Source organism: Pygocentrus nattereri, chromosome 1, assembly GCF_015220715.1.
Source record: "Pygocentrus nattereri isolate fPygNat1 chromosome 1, fPygNat1.pri, whole genome shotgun sequence".
In the NCBI taxonomy this organism is placed as follows: Eukaryota; Metazoa; Chordata; class Actinopteri; order Characiformes; family Serrasalmidae; genus Pygocentrus; species Pygocentrus nattereri.
Window position 1 is genome coordinate 48,992,729 of NC_051211.1, and position 14,821 is coordinate 49,007,549.

Sequence of the window (14,821 nt, forward strand, 5' to 3'; positions counted from 1 at the left end):
ACTGTAAAGACTGGACTTCCACAAGGAATGATTTGGAAATGGTTAAGCTTACACACTGACAAACCACATTGTATAGTTTATTTGTATTTATTGTGGTGTTAGTGTTTGTCCTTTTTTGAACAAATAAATGCAGCCCAGATTAAAAGCCACATAGTCAAGTTTTGAGTCTGAAAGTGACCCAAGCCTAAGTAAGTTTTGCTCTAATCTGACTTGCTTCGAGCCACATATTCAAGTTTTAAGTCTAAAACTTACCCAAGCCTAATTAAATTTTGCTGTGATCTGACCCGACTTAAGCCACATAGTCAAGCTTTAAGTCTGAAACTGACCCAAGCCTAACCAAAATTTTGCTGTGATCTGACCCGACTTAAGCCACATGTTGAAGTTTTGAGTCCGAAATAGAACCAAACTGGCGGATCATCACACAAAGTGCAAAATAAAACTTCATAGGATTGTGCCACTGTAATTATAGTATACCAGCAATAATAGCTGCCATTACATCATGGACAAATAAATTAGTGTAAAATAATTAAATAAAATAATCAGCTGTCCGGCCCCACTTTAACTAATTTGTTCACCAAGCAGTGCTTTCAATTAACATCCCAACAGTTTTTTAGTCTGAATAAACTTTCATTCCTAATTTGAACGTGCGGTTCTGATATAGCAGGACGTTAGCCCAACAGTTTAATGCTAAAACTCTATTTCTTTATCTAGAACATGTTACTTATAACATGCTGAACATGTTACACAAAAGTATTCCTTGCCTGATGAAGGCCCTAGAGGTCAAAATGTAGTTATATCTGAATGAATCGGGGAACTCTGAGATATGCAGTGTCCAGACACCCGCATTGATAAAAATATTTTTGGCCAAACAAGTTAAATACAAACATGTTGCATTAGACTCTCCAGAATAGATTCGCTGTTTTATTTCCCGTGCCTACATTTTCTCCTGAGCATGGGCCTCGGTAACCAGTTCTGTCGACAATGCGAATCTGACTCCAGATTTAGAGCCGTTTTTCAGGAAATGAAAGTAGAGAGGAAGAATAAAGTAGAGAATAAAACTTCACACGAAGACTTAAGACCTAGAACTTTGTTTAGTCTGCACAAAGTGACAAACCTGTCCCTGACTGCATGACGAAACACGTCATGTGCGTCCACTCAGTGGCATTTCACAATCCAAGGCGGTTTAAAAGGCAGTTCCTCAGTTTTGCTTTGCTTTGCTTTTTTCTGCAAGCACTTCTGTTTGACCTGCTGAACGATAAAGTCCCAGTTTCTTTATCTGTTTGAACAAATGCAGACCTTTGATTTCCAGTGCCGTCTTTGTTTCATTTGCTGCGAGGAAAACTCTCTCTCTCTCTGTTTATCTGTAAGGGTTTCACAGGAAGGAGTTCCGGGGGAAGTTGGCAATCGCCATCACGGCGAATTTTATCAACCGCAACACAACAGCAGAGGCCAAAGTGGAGGAGATCAGCGGTGTGGCCTTCATCTTTAACCAGAGATTCTTCCAGGATCTACGCAACGCCACAGGTAATACAAAACACCTTTAACCATATCATGTTTAATAGTTTTACAAAGCTCACAAATGAATTAGTAGTTAAAGGTTTTAAGAATTACATAAGCTGTTCCAGTCATGATGGACATAACATTAGGTGTGAAAAACATATTGTATTTCCAAAACCGTAATATAATAGAGGAAAAACCTTAAATGATTCATATTCTACATTTTTCTTGTTTTTTTCCCATTGTGGTCCAGTCCTGCATGTGGTGGTGGTGTATTAGTGTGAGTTGTGCTGGTGTGAGTTGTGCTGGTGTCCACAGCAGTGCTGCTGGAGTTGTTAAACACTGTGTCCACTCACTGTCCACTCTATTAGACACTCCTACCTTGTCAGTCCACCTTGTAGATGTAAAGTCAGAGACGACAGCTCATCTGCTGCTGCACAGTTTGGGTTGGTCATCCTCTAGTCCTTCATCAGTGGTCACAGGACGCTGCTGGCTGGATATTTTTGGTTGGTGGACTATTCTCAGTCCAGCAGTGACACTGAGGTGTTTAAAATCTCCAGCAGCACTGCTGTGTCTGATCCACTCAGACCAGCACAACACACACTAACACACCACCACCACAATGTCAGTGTTACTGCAGTGCTGAGAACGATCCACCACCCAAATAGTACCTGCTCTGTGAGGGTCCATGGAGGTCCTGAACACTGAAGAACAGGGTAAAAGGGGGCTAAAAAAGTATCAGAGAAACAGATGGACTACAGTCTGTAACTGTAGAGCACCAATGGACAATGACTGTAAATAAAGTGCAGGTGTACCATAAAGTGGCCTGCTGTCAGTGCTGACCAGTAATATGTATCTCACTCAGGTATCGACTTGGAGAACATTGTCTATTATAAGGATGACACTCATTACTTCGTCATGACGGCCAAAAAGCAGAGTCTACTGGAGAAGGGAGTCATCCTGCGAGTGAGTTCTGATCTGAAAGAGCTTGTATATGTGTATATTTGTATGTGTCGCTAAATTTGGTCATCTTTTTTATGCAGGATTATGCAGACACAGAGATGTTGCTCTCTCGAGGTAACGTGGACCAGAATGCACTGCTGGCGTATGCCCGGCAGGCAGCGGACTTCTCCACCAGTCAACAGCTTCCGACACTGGACTTTGCAATCAACCACTATGGGCAGCCAGACGTGGCTATGTTTGACTTCACCTGCATGTACGCGTCCGAGAATGCAGCGCTGGTACGTCAGCGTAGGGGGCATCCTCTGCTGGTCGCGCTGGTGGGAGACAGTCTGCTGGAGGTGAGATGGGAAGCATGTCTCTGTGGTCAGTTTTGAACATAGTTGCTACACTGTAATGCTGGATTACTGGACCTATACATGCACTAAAGCACTGAGCTTAAAGGGCAATTCTACTGGTTTTCAAAACATCAGCATAATTAAATGGTTGGGTTTTGATCTGTTCTAGAGAACAGCACAGAGTCAGAACTGCTCACAATTGTGGTAATAGGAACCAGATGACTCCTCTGAAAGCCTCATCACAGAAAATCGTTACATGAAATGGTTATAAATATGCTGCCTGATACCTCAGACACGGAGAGCTTTGCAATAAACTTTTTTTTATTATTCCACTTGTGTAAGTAAGTAAGTAAGTAAACATTTATTTATATAGCACTTTTCTAAGCACAGCTACAAAGTGCTTCACAAACAACAAGTACTAAAAATAGAATGATAAAACAAAACAGATACATATAACTATAAAAACAGTACAGCTATATTCATAAACAACATAAAACTGACATAAAACCATAAAAACAATGCAGCACTATCCAATAAATAACAAAAGCATCACCTGTGACCAAAAGCTAATGAATAGAGATGCGTTTTGAGTCTTCCTTTAAAAATGTCCTTTGATTCAGCTAGTCTAACATCCAAAGGCAGAGCATTCCACAACTTGGGGGCACACACAGAAAAAGCACAATCTCCCTTTTGTTTCCGTTTTGTCCTAGGGACCACTAAGAGCCCCTGACTAGATGACCTTAGTGATCTGGTACTAGGATACGGTGATAATAATTCTGAAATATATTTTGGCCCATCACCGTGCACCGCCTGGTATGTTAAAACCAAAATTTTGAACTGAATTCTAAAAACAACAGGCAACCAATGCAGAGATGCCAGTACAGGGGTAATATGCTCCCTTCTTTTAGTCCCGGTAAGTACCCAGGCAGCTGCATTCTGAACCAGCTGCAGCCGTGCCATTACCCCTTGATTAAGACATGTAAATAGTGCATTGCAATAATCAAGTCGTGATGATACAAAAGCATGAATGATCTTCTCTGTGTCCTGGAAGGAGAGCATTTTCTTGATTTTGGCAATATTTCTCAGTTGAAAATAACAGGCCTGCACCAGCTTTGTTGCATTGAGAAATTAAGATCTGAGTCAAAGATGACTCCGAGGTTTCTGGGATAAGGGTTTATCTGTGAAGCCAATAACCCAAGTTCCTTCTTTAGGTTATCAGCAACCTTTTGAGAACCCAGAACCAATACTTCTGTTTTCCCGTCATTTAATTTGAGGAAATTACAGCTCAGCCAATCCTTAATTGCTTTAATACAATCAGTGAGACTCTCTAATCTCCTGAAGTCGTTCCTTTTAACAGAGAGATAAAGCTGTGTATCGTCTGCGTAAAAAAATGATAAGAGATATTAAAACGACGAATCAGGTCACCTAAGGGGAGCATATATAAGTTAAAAAGTATAGGACCAAGGATTGAACCTTGTGGAACTCCACACGTTAGATCAGCACATGAAGATAACTTTCTTCCAGTAGATACCCTAAAGGTTCTATTTGTCAAATACGAAATGAACCAATCTAATGCAGTTCCAGATATTCCAACCCACTGATGCAACCTCTCTATTAAAATATTATGATCAACTGTATCGAAGGCTGCACTTATATCCAATAAAACTAAAACAGAGACTTCCCCAGCATCTGCATTCATCAAGAGGTCATTTAATATTCTCAAAAGCACTGTTTCAGTGCTATGTTTCTGCCTGAAACCTGACTGAAATTTCTCAAAAATACTGTTTTCTTCTAAAAAGAACAGCAGCTGTTTTGCGACCACTTTCTCAAGAATTTTTGAGATAAAAGGTAACTTTGAGATTGGCCTGTAATTTACACAATCCATCGGATCAAGACCAGGTTTCTTGAGAATCGGCTCCACGATCGCCAATTTGAAACAATCTGGCACACAGCCCGTGTTAAGTGACAAATTCACTATTTCTTGAAGATAAATGCCCACAGAATCGAGAATGCTCTTAACAAATGTAGCTGGGAGAATGTCACCAGGAGAAGTTGAAGGATGTAAACAATTCACAACTTCTTTTAATTCCTCAAGGGAAATGGGAGAAAACTGAGTGAAAATTTCAACTCCTTCATTTTGAGGAGCCACATCACCATTTAAACGAGAAGAAATTGCTATATTATGTTTCAGAGCCTTGATTTTATCCAAGAAAAATCTTAAAAACTGTTCAGCATCAATCTCAGAACTAGGTGTAATCACAGCCACCCCGTTAACCAGGTTGTCTATCCTAGAGAACAAGAACCTTGGATTACGTATATTTGCAGTTATTAACTCATTAAAATATTTGGCTCTTACACTCCTCATTCTGTTGTTAAAAATAGACCATAAATCCTTCAAATATAAGTAGTGAACTTGAAGTTGAGACTTTTTCCATTCCCGTTCTACCCTCCTACATATCCTTTTCAAGCTCAAGATATCCTCATTAATCCATGGGGTAGAATTCACAAGAGATTTCATCTTCATTCTAACAGGAGCGACCTTATCTAAAACACTTAAACATAAAGAATTAAAAGAGCTAGCCAAATCATTTACACCAGTACAGAAAGACAGCTGTTCACTAACACCTGTGAACTCATTTAAAAATGTGGTGGAGGGGTACATTCAGGGTGTTGTAAGGAAAAACAGTACCCAAAGAAATTTTTTTTTTCCAGGTTTACCACTATTTTACCGTTATCACCATTACATATAAAAACGTTAACCATCATTACATCTGTTGTAAGCATGCCTATGTGCCTCCTACAGTGTTGCCACAACTCTAGACTGAGATTTTCTAGGATTTAAAACTAAGAAATCCACCTTCAGATAGATAACATTACTGCTAAGAAGCTGAATATCATGTCTGTGGCCTGTTGTCATATTGCATAAAGTTTTATTTGTATACACTCAGTTAGACTAATCCATCAGGAGCAATGCACAGTTTGGTTTAGCTGTCTTCTATGACTTCATCAAATGTCAGCTTCTGTCCAAGGAGCCACTCTTGGGTGGATAGTTTTAGGCTGTGAGCTTAGCTATGGCATTGGATTGTGTTAAAACCCCAGCAATTCTATTGGCCAACAGCAGTCCTGTGGTCAAAAACTAATCAGTTATGTTGGTTACAGTTTGTACATCTACATAGGGGACCTATAAGGTAGGCACACATAATGAAGTGGCAAATGAAGTGGATATTGAGTGAACATATATTTCTGTATTGCTCTTTTCTTTAGCCTTTCTGGCCAATGGGGACAGGCATTGCTCGAGGTTTCCTGGCTGCTATGGATACGGGGTGGATGGTTCGCAGTTGGGGATTGGGTGCTGCCCCTTTAGAGGTGCTGGCTGAGAGGTTGGAGCTGGCCTTTTGTCTGCTGGAATGATTTATCAAACGTATGTCTGTGAAGATTTGGCATGAATTAATTATTTTATCCCCCTCTTTCTCTCAGAGAGAGTGTGTATCGGTTGCTTCCTCAGACAACGCCAGAGAATGTCAGTAAGAATTACAGCCAGTACAGCCTGGACCCTGCTACACGCTACCCCAACATCAACACACAACTCATCAGTCCAGCTCAGGTGAGTTAGACACACCATTAAGGTGCATAAATGCATTATAAGCACTCAAGGTTTTATGTGCATCACTTAAAGAGAGGAAACTGCTCATCCTTTAAGGTACGATATAAGTTGCAGTGTTTATTTAAGTGACACATAATGACACATAATCCTACATTTGTCTTGCATTTTCCCTCCTGAGGTCTACTTATGACATGGGTATCTGGTTTGGTGCTGTATAGAACCATCTACAGCACATTCTCCATCCGTCTAAAGAACCCTTTAGTCATGCAAAGGGATCTTCAAGTGTTCATGGTTCTATATAAAACCATTTTCTTTACTAAAAACTCGAAGAACCATCTTTTTTTAAGAGTGTTGTAACATGGGGAGCGATGATGAGGCGGACACATATGCTGAGAGAAGCGAGATTTATTAGGGGCAAATCCATAATTAGGGTCAAGACAGTCCAGTTTAAAGAGCCAACACGGAGAGAACAATGGGCAGACATAACAACAAGGAACACAGACTAGACACAAAAACAGAGACTAGGAAAAATAATGGAGGCCAGCAGAACAAACACACAACAACACAATACAAACAATACAAACACCAACAAACTAACAGGGGAAAACACAAGGCTTAAATACAGAAACAACGGGTTAACAAGACACAGGTGGATAACAGGTGAGAACAATCAAGAGTGGAGTCTAGAAACAAGGGGGCAGGACAGGGAAGAAACAAAACGAGGAATCACATGGACAAGACCAAAACAAAACAAAAGCACATGGAGGACTGGGAGGGGGGGAATTTTTACGCTGCAGCACTGATGTTGAACCGTGTGCTGCACTGGGTTGGTATGACCAGCAGGTCAAAACAAGCTCAGACCAAAGTGACCGCTGTGCCCTGATTGGTGTTCTTGCTTTGCGCTTCTTTTGTTTTGACATGTTAAAACACTCCTTATAACTTCAGCTTGAATGGGTGGGGCTAAACAGCTGTAGGCTGAATAGGCAGACACATGTAAATAAACTGGTTTTCATAACATCAGAGAAGCACTGAATTCACAACGGGCTGTTTTTGTAGCTTAATTTCCATATATGGACTGTATGGACTGGGGAGTGAACAGCACAATTTGAAACTTTAACAGTGTTTACACACTACATCAAACCGTTTTATTAGAAGAAAATGAGGAAAACTTAGTTTTCCATGATATGGGCCCTTTAAGGATTCACTATGTAAAATACACAATAAAGAATACCCTGTGTTAATGACTGCTCTCCTGCTGCTCCAAGTCCCAGCCCAAACTCCCAGCAAGTACGTTATTTAACCCCTTACATGGCCAGGGCCCGCCAGCAGGCCCAATGCCCAACTTAGCCAGTTTGCATCAAAGTCCCTGTAGTTACTGAATAATAAGCCTTAGTATGTAATAAGAGTGGGATTTTAAGAAGACGAGCTTTTCCAAATTTGCTTGTTATGAAAGTTTATTATGCCATTATTGTTTGTATCATAGCTGTAGATGCTGCTTCCCACTTGCATTAGCCAAATGTTGCAGGACCCTCCTATAAGCTTTTAACTTCATTTACAGGAGTTTGTTAGCTAGGGGTCCACTTTAACTGTAGCAATAAAGTGGTATATTGGCTTAGTGTTGTTAGCGGCCTTACCCTCAAGCTGAAAAATGTACTGAATCACATTGATGAGCAGTGTCACTCACCACTGACACTGGTGCAGACAGCAGCTGGAATTTTGGAGCAAATATTCTTCCGTCCAATGATGTCTTTACTGTTAAAGCAAAACATTTGAAACTGTGATGACGGGGGCTTTAAGAAAAGAGCAGTTTTCTCTCTTTGATGCACACAAAACCTACTTGAATGCAAACAGTCTTACAAGCTTTTTGTCTTACAAATGTCACTGGTGTTGCCTTACTCAGGTGTGCCACCTAATAGACTCAGATGAAGGGCCGATCCTGGGAGCAGACGTAATCCTCTCTCCAACGTCAAGGCTCACACGGCAAGGTGAGGACGACACCTGCTGTGTACCCCTGCATACAAACACACGGGTACACACGAATATGAAAGAGTGGGGAAAAGAGAGAAACCAGGTGTTTTTGTGTTTGTGTGCAGATTCCACAGCTCGGTCAAATAAGCTGCTGAGCTGGTGCCAGGAGCAGACGGAGGGTTACAGGAGTGTGTGTGTGACTGACCTCACCACGTCCTGGAAGAATGGGCTGGCCTTGTGTGCACTTATACACCGATACAGACCTGACCTCATGTGAGTTCACACACCTGTGTAGACTTGTGTGTGTGCTTATGCTGGTCTCTCTGTACATGCACTGTATATATTGCCAAACTGAAATGGGCGGAATATACATGATTGTACATACAGATACATGCATCCCTGCCAGATTACGTCTTTTTGTCACTTATTAAGTGAAAAGAAGTAAATGCAACCTCTGTTGGAAACTATTTAAAAATAATACATTTCTGCAAATGTTTATTTATAGTTACTTTACATTTGATTAACTTAAAAAATAGGAAAAAAATAATTGTGGCATGTACAAAGGTTTGGACACCCTTCCAGTTGTGAAAAATCAAAACTTTATTAACTTGTTAGAAATTAATGACTAAAAGACTAGTTAGGCAGGTCAAGCATTGTCATTACAAATGGCTTAATAAATTCTTTCACTTATAAAACATAGTGCTAACACTCAAAAAGCATGGACTCCTCTAAGCAGCTGGCTTTGGATCTTAAAATTAATCTAATTGATGCCTACAAAGTAAGTAAAGTCTATTGAAACATATTGAAGTGCTTCTAGTTTGTCTTTCTATGGTCCAAAATGTCATGAAGAAGTGAAGTTAAGAGGAATTGTGAAAGTCAAGGCAAGACCTCGAAAACCAAGAAAGCTCTTAGATAGAACTGTTAGTACGCTGGCCAGAAAGTCAAAGCAAAACCCCCACATGACAGCAAAGGACCTGCAGGACAGTTTAGCTGGCATAAAAGAGGTGGCACATCATTCTACTGTGTAGTGTTGTTAAAGAGTCACGAGAAGGTAACCTGCGACCTCATCATGTAAGCCAAGTATGCCAAACAACATCTAGATAAAGCAGAGGCATTTTAGAAAGAAGTGCAGTGGACTGATGAAGTACAAAAGTCTCTTTGGCCACAATCACCAAATGTATTTTTGAAGAAAAAAGAGCAGCATTTGATGAGAAGAACACCTTGCCAACTGTTAAGTGTGGGGGTGGATCTATACGCTATGGGGTTGTGGAGTGGAAATATTGCAGTGGTAGATGGAAGAATGGATTCCACTAAATATGAGCAAATTGTGGAAGAGAATGTGACACAGTCAGGAAGCTGAAGGTGAAGAGAGAGTGGCTTCTACAACAGGACAATGATCCAAAACATACCTCAAAATCCATCAAGAGCTACTTTAGGAAATGCAAGCTGAAGCTTTTTTGAATCGTCCTCACAGTTTTATGACATGCTTTTGATTCAAGATGGTGCAAGAATATCAAAGAGCTAGAAGCTCTCTGCAAGAAAGAGTGGGTGAAAGTTCCTAAAACCAGTCTAAAGTTACTGACGTTAATATTTATGCAAAAAAAGTTTTGTTTTTTTTTTAAATATATTTTGCTGCAGAGGTTGTGTTTACTTCTTATCACTTCACAAATCATCATAATATTTTATGGGGCTGAGCAAACCTTGGCATACTACTGCATGGTTGGTGTTTTTGATGCATTCTTGCAGTGATTATGATTGTTTGGAGGAGAGTGAGGCTGAGGTAAACTGGCAGTTAGGCTTGGACATAGCTGAACGGGAGTTTGGCGTATCCCCCATCATGACCATCCAAGAACTGAGCATGCTGGAAGAGAGTGACTCACTCTGCATGGTGATGTACCTCAGCCAGCTCCACGACCTCCTCAAAGACACAGCGCCACTCAGTGGTAAGGAGTGATATTTATGGCACCTCAGAAAATCAGAAAGTATAATAAATCTCTTTAATGCACTAAAGTGGAACTAAGACTTAGATACTGATCTCCTTTCTCACCTTTCAGAGAGTCTTAGTCCAGAGGAGAGAGCTGCTCTGCTCTCTAGCACCAAGTCTCCAATGTGTTTACTCAACAGACTGGGACAGAGTCTGTCCCGCAAACGCAACCCCAAGGTACACTAGAAATACACACACTGTACAAGCCCAGCTCTGCTGTTTATGTGTATAATTTAAAAGTGCATTTATATCTGTCAGGATAAGAAAGAAAAAGATGCAGATGGAGTGGGCAAGAGAAGGAGAACAAGCCAAGCTGGCCTGTCGGAGGATGTGAGTGCTTTTTTTAAGGATACTTTGCTTAAAGATGCATTAAACGGTGTACACTGGCCACTTTATTAGAAATGCCTCTGTTGTGGTCAACCTTGTTGATGTACAGTTTGAGATTGGGACTATTCATAGTATATGTTTGTCAGCTTCTAGGCCACATGTTCCCAACCCTGTCCTGGAGAACCCCCTGCCCTGCACATTTCCCAGCATACTCACTTCAACTCAGGAAGGTTTTGCTAATGAGCTGATTAGTTGGATCAGGTGTGTTGAGAGCAGAGGAGACACTAAGACAGGAAACATAGGACAACAGATGGGAAACACTTCTCTTGCCCTTAATCGGTGGTCAATTTCTGACCATCCATCCATCCATCCATTTTCTAAGCCGCTTCTCCGTCAGGGTCGCGGGGGGTGCTGGAGCCTATCCCAGCAGTCTTTGGGCGGAAGGCAGGATACACCCTGGACAGGTCGCCAGTCCATCGCAGGGCAGACATACAGACCCAGACAGTCACTCACACCTAGGGGCAATTTATTGCATGTCCAATTGGCCTGACTGCATGTCTTTGGACTGTGGGAGGAAACCGGAGAACCCGGAGGAAACCCACGCAGACACGGGGAGAACATGCAAACTCCACACAGAGAGGACCCTGGCCGCCCGGGGTAGTGCGGTAGCCTGTGAGGTGACAGCACTACCCACCACGCCACCGTGCCGCCCCCTGACCACTTGCTTTTGGCTGGATAATTCAGCAGTGACTCTGACATCTGTAACAACCCCAGCTATGCCGCTGTGTCTGATACACTCGTACTAGCACTGCACACATTATGATGCCAAGTCAAGTCAAAGATTATTTGTTTACTTACACCAATCAGGCATAACATTATGACCACCTCCTTGTTTCTATGCTCATTGTCCATTTTATCAGCTCCACTTTCTGTATAGCTGCACTTTGTAGTTCTACAGTTACAGACTGTAGTCCATCTGTTTCTCTGATACTATCTTAGCCCCCTTTCACCCTGTTCTTCAGTGGTCAGGACCTCCATGGACCCTCACAGAGCAGGTACTATTTAGGTGGTTCATTCTCAGCACTGCAGTAACACTGGTGGGGGTGTGTTTGTGTGTTTTGTGCTAGCCTGAGTGGATCAGACACAGCAGTACTGCTGGAGTTGTGTCCACTCACTGTCCACTCTATTAGACACTCCTACCTTGTCCGTCCACCTTGTAGATGTAAAGTCAGAGACGACAGCTCATCTGCTGCTGCACAGTTTGTATTGGTCATCCTCTAGTCCTTCATCAGTGGTCAGAGGACGCTGCCCACAGGACGCTGTTGGCTATTTTTGGATGGCGGACTATTCTCAGAGCAGTGACACTGAGGTGTTTGAAAACTGCAGCAGTGTCTGTGTCTGATCCACTCAGACCAGCGCAACACACCACCACCACATCAATGTTACTGCAGTGCTGAGAATGAACCACCGACCAAATAGTACTTGCTCTGTGAGGGTCCATGGGGGTCCTGACCACTGAAGAACAGGGTAAAAGGGGGTAACAAAGTATCAGAGAAACAGATGGACTACAGTCTGTAACTGTAGAACTACAAAGTGCAGCTATACAGGAAGTGGAGCTGATAAAATGGACAATGAGCGTAGAAACAAGGAGGTGGTCTTAATGTTATGCCTGATCGGTGTATATACTATATATTATCCGTGTCCAAACCGCCATGAGTTTTGCCAAGGGTGACAGTGGCAAGGAAAACTCCCTGAAAACGAGAGGAGGAAACCTTGAGAGGAACACGCCCCAATAGGGGAACCCATCCTTCTCTGGTCTTGAACTTCAAACCTCATGCTGTGGCTTTTTTTTTTTTTTTTAATTGCAGCACTTTACCTAAAAAAAGAAGAAAATACATCATATAGAAGATAACAGATATTTAAATCCTTCATTTAGCTGACAATGTAGTTGATTTCAGTGTCACTCCAAAAGTGTTTTGCTGCATCTCGTTTGTTTCCAATACAGCAGTCTGTTCTCGCGCATGCTCAGACTGAGAAATCTAAAGAAAATCAGAATAAGACTCTAGATTTGCTGAGAAGTCTGATTACTGAGCTAAAATCCATCTGTCGTTATAGGATTTCTAGATTGGAGAATGGTGTTTACATGACTGTTTGAATAATCGGATCACTGCAGAAATATGATTATGATCTGATTATTGAGTGCATGTAAACGCACTCACTGAAACAGCTCTTGTACACCTAATTTGATTTTTTAGATGACAAAGTATCAGATTATTTTATTCACTCTTGTTTAATTTTTGCAAAATGTCTCAGGTGACAAACTCACTCCACTAATCTCTCTTGTCTCTGTGGTGCACATCATGCTGGGTGCATAGTTTTGTAGACAATTAAATGGCACCTATGATACATGATTTTGTTTCATACTGTTTGCCTTGTTTAAAGACATCTTGCTGAAATTTGTTGTTAACTTGCTTTCAAAAGAATATGCCCGTCAACAGTGGTCCTGTGATCAGACACTGAGCAGTGATAAATGGGGTGGATGGTGGCTGACAAACTGTGCAAGACAACAAATGGCCTACAGTCTGTATAGGCCCTAAAGTAGGAGGACCTCTTAAAGTGGCCAGTGAGTGAAAGCACAAAGTAGGTGGTTGATAAATGTAAGCTTTTCTTTATTTGTCCATTTTCTTTCCCCACAACAGGATGAGGCTCTGAAAGATCACCACGACGACCACGACCAGGCAGTGTCACCTGGCTCAGAGTCAAGGACGGTGACAGTTGTTGGTGCTAACCAGAGCAGAGTCAGGTCGATGGCGACGCAGTTGTTGGCCAAGTTTGAAGAAAACACCCCATCGCCTTCGGTCACTGCGATGCGGAGACAGGTGTTTGTGTGTGTGTGCGTGTTGGCGTGCGTGTGCGTGTTGGTATTGTGTAGGTCACTGTGTGCATTTGTGTGCGTTTGTCTGACTGTTTGGATTCGTGTGTTTGATCTTTGAGGACTGTTATGCTATGTCAGTCGTTGCTTGGTGGCTGGTGAGGTGGCTGCTGCAGTGATGGACTGAATGCTGCTGGACATAGTCTTTGCTTTTAGAAGATTTTGGTTGAGGTTAGTTGGTAAAGCAGACTTGCTGCTATTGTTACTGCTATAGAACAGTGTGTGCTGTGTAGCTGAGACTGAGCGATCACTGCTGTAGTGAATTAGTGTCTTAATCTGGGAATGATGTTGTGTGGTGGTTGCAGTAATGTAGAAACTGCATTGTAGTCTGTCACAATTATTATGTCCTCACAGGTTTTTGAGATGATTGCAATTATCGTATTAATGAAGCACTGAGCGTTAGATGTATGCAGTCATGTGCAACAGTTTAGCCAAATAATGTTGATCGTGATCTTTTATGGGTAAATAAATGAACACATCCTCTACAAAGAACATACTTCTGCACATTTTAATGCACAGTTACTATTTAGTTGTGCATTTGAACATGTTGGGAAAAAATTACAACACAAAATGTGACCTGTGCATGTGCTATGAGTTTTTTCAATATTTTAAAAGTAAATGGAATAAATACATAAATAAGTAAGTAAATAAATAAATAAATAGAAATTGTGCAGTAACATTTGCACAAAAATGCCTGTTACAAGTTTGTTCCCTGTAGAGGGCAGAGGCTGGTGACTGGGGGTGTTCAGACTTTTCTGGTGACTGTATACTTTTGTTTTCTTTTCTCCTAACGTACCTTTTCTTCATTCTGTGTTCTGTTTTCCTTTAATATTTTCAGACTTGTTTCGTTTTTTGTAGATTTAGTCATTTGTTTACAGTGATTTAGACTCAGACAAATCATGCAATTACGACTAAACCTGAAGTTAAACTGAACCTCAAATAAAATGCTAAATGACCAAATAAAAAAATGTTCATTTCAATGTACCACCCTTCCCGACCCTGTTATAGAAGTAGAACTGAAATGTCCATGGAGCACATAGTTGAGCAAATAGGTTGATGATGTTTAGGTCAGATGATACTGTTCATGTCTTTTTCCATATCAGAATAGTGTCAAACAGCTGGCCAAGAGATCCATCAGCTTAAGAAAGAACAAATGTGACCATTAGTCGCTCGTCTAGTGACTGGAGACCTAATTTAAATCTCAATATTAA

The 14,821-nt window shown here is 41.3% G+C and overlaps 1 protein-coding gene across 4 annotated transcripts in view; it reads left to right on the forward strand.

Moving 5' to 3' along the window:
• The window catches only part of mical3b (microtubule associated monooxygenase, calponin and LIM domain containing 3b), a 75,811-nt gene that overhangs the window by 19,305 nt on the left and 41,685 nt on the right, over positions 1-14,821 (forward strand). For all 4 annotated transcript variants that reach the window (XM_037536749.1, XM_037536753.1, XM_037536744.1 and 1 more), the window contains exons 6-16: positions 1,369-1,524; positions 2,363-2,463; positions 2,541-2,798; positions 6,060-6,175; positions 6,273-6,399; positions 8,300-8,384; positions 8,493-8,640; positions 10,114-10,310; positions 10,422-10,528; positions 10,610-10,681; positions 13,378-13,557. In XM_037536749.1, coding sequence (XP_037392646.1) covers positions 1,369-1,524; positions 2,363-2,463; positions 2,541-2,798; positions 6,060-6,175; positions 6,273-6,399; positions 8,300-8,384; positions 8,493-8,640; positions 10,114-10,310; positions 10,422-10,528; positions 10,610-10,681; positions 13,378-13,557 — 1,547 coding nt within the window. The remainder of the gene's footprint in view (positions 1-1,368; positions 1,525-2,362; positions 2,464-2,540; positions 2,799-6,059; positions 6,176-6,272; positions 6,400-8,299; positions 8,385-8,492; positions 8,641-10,113; positions 10,311-10,421; positions 10,529-10,609; positions 10,682-13,377; positions 13,558-14,821) is intronic.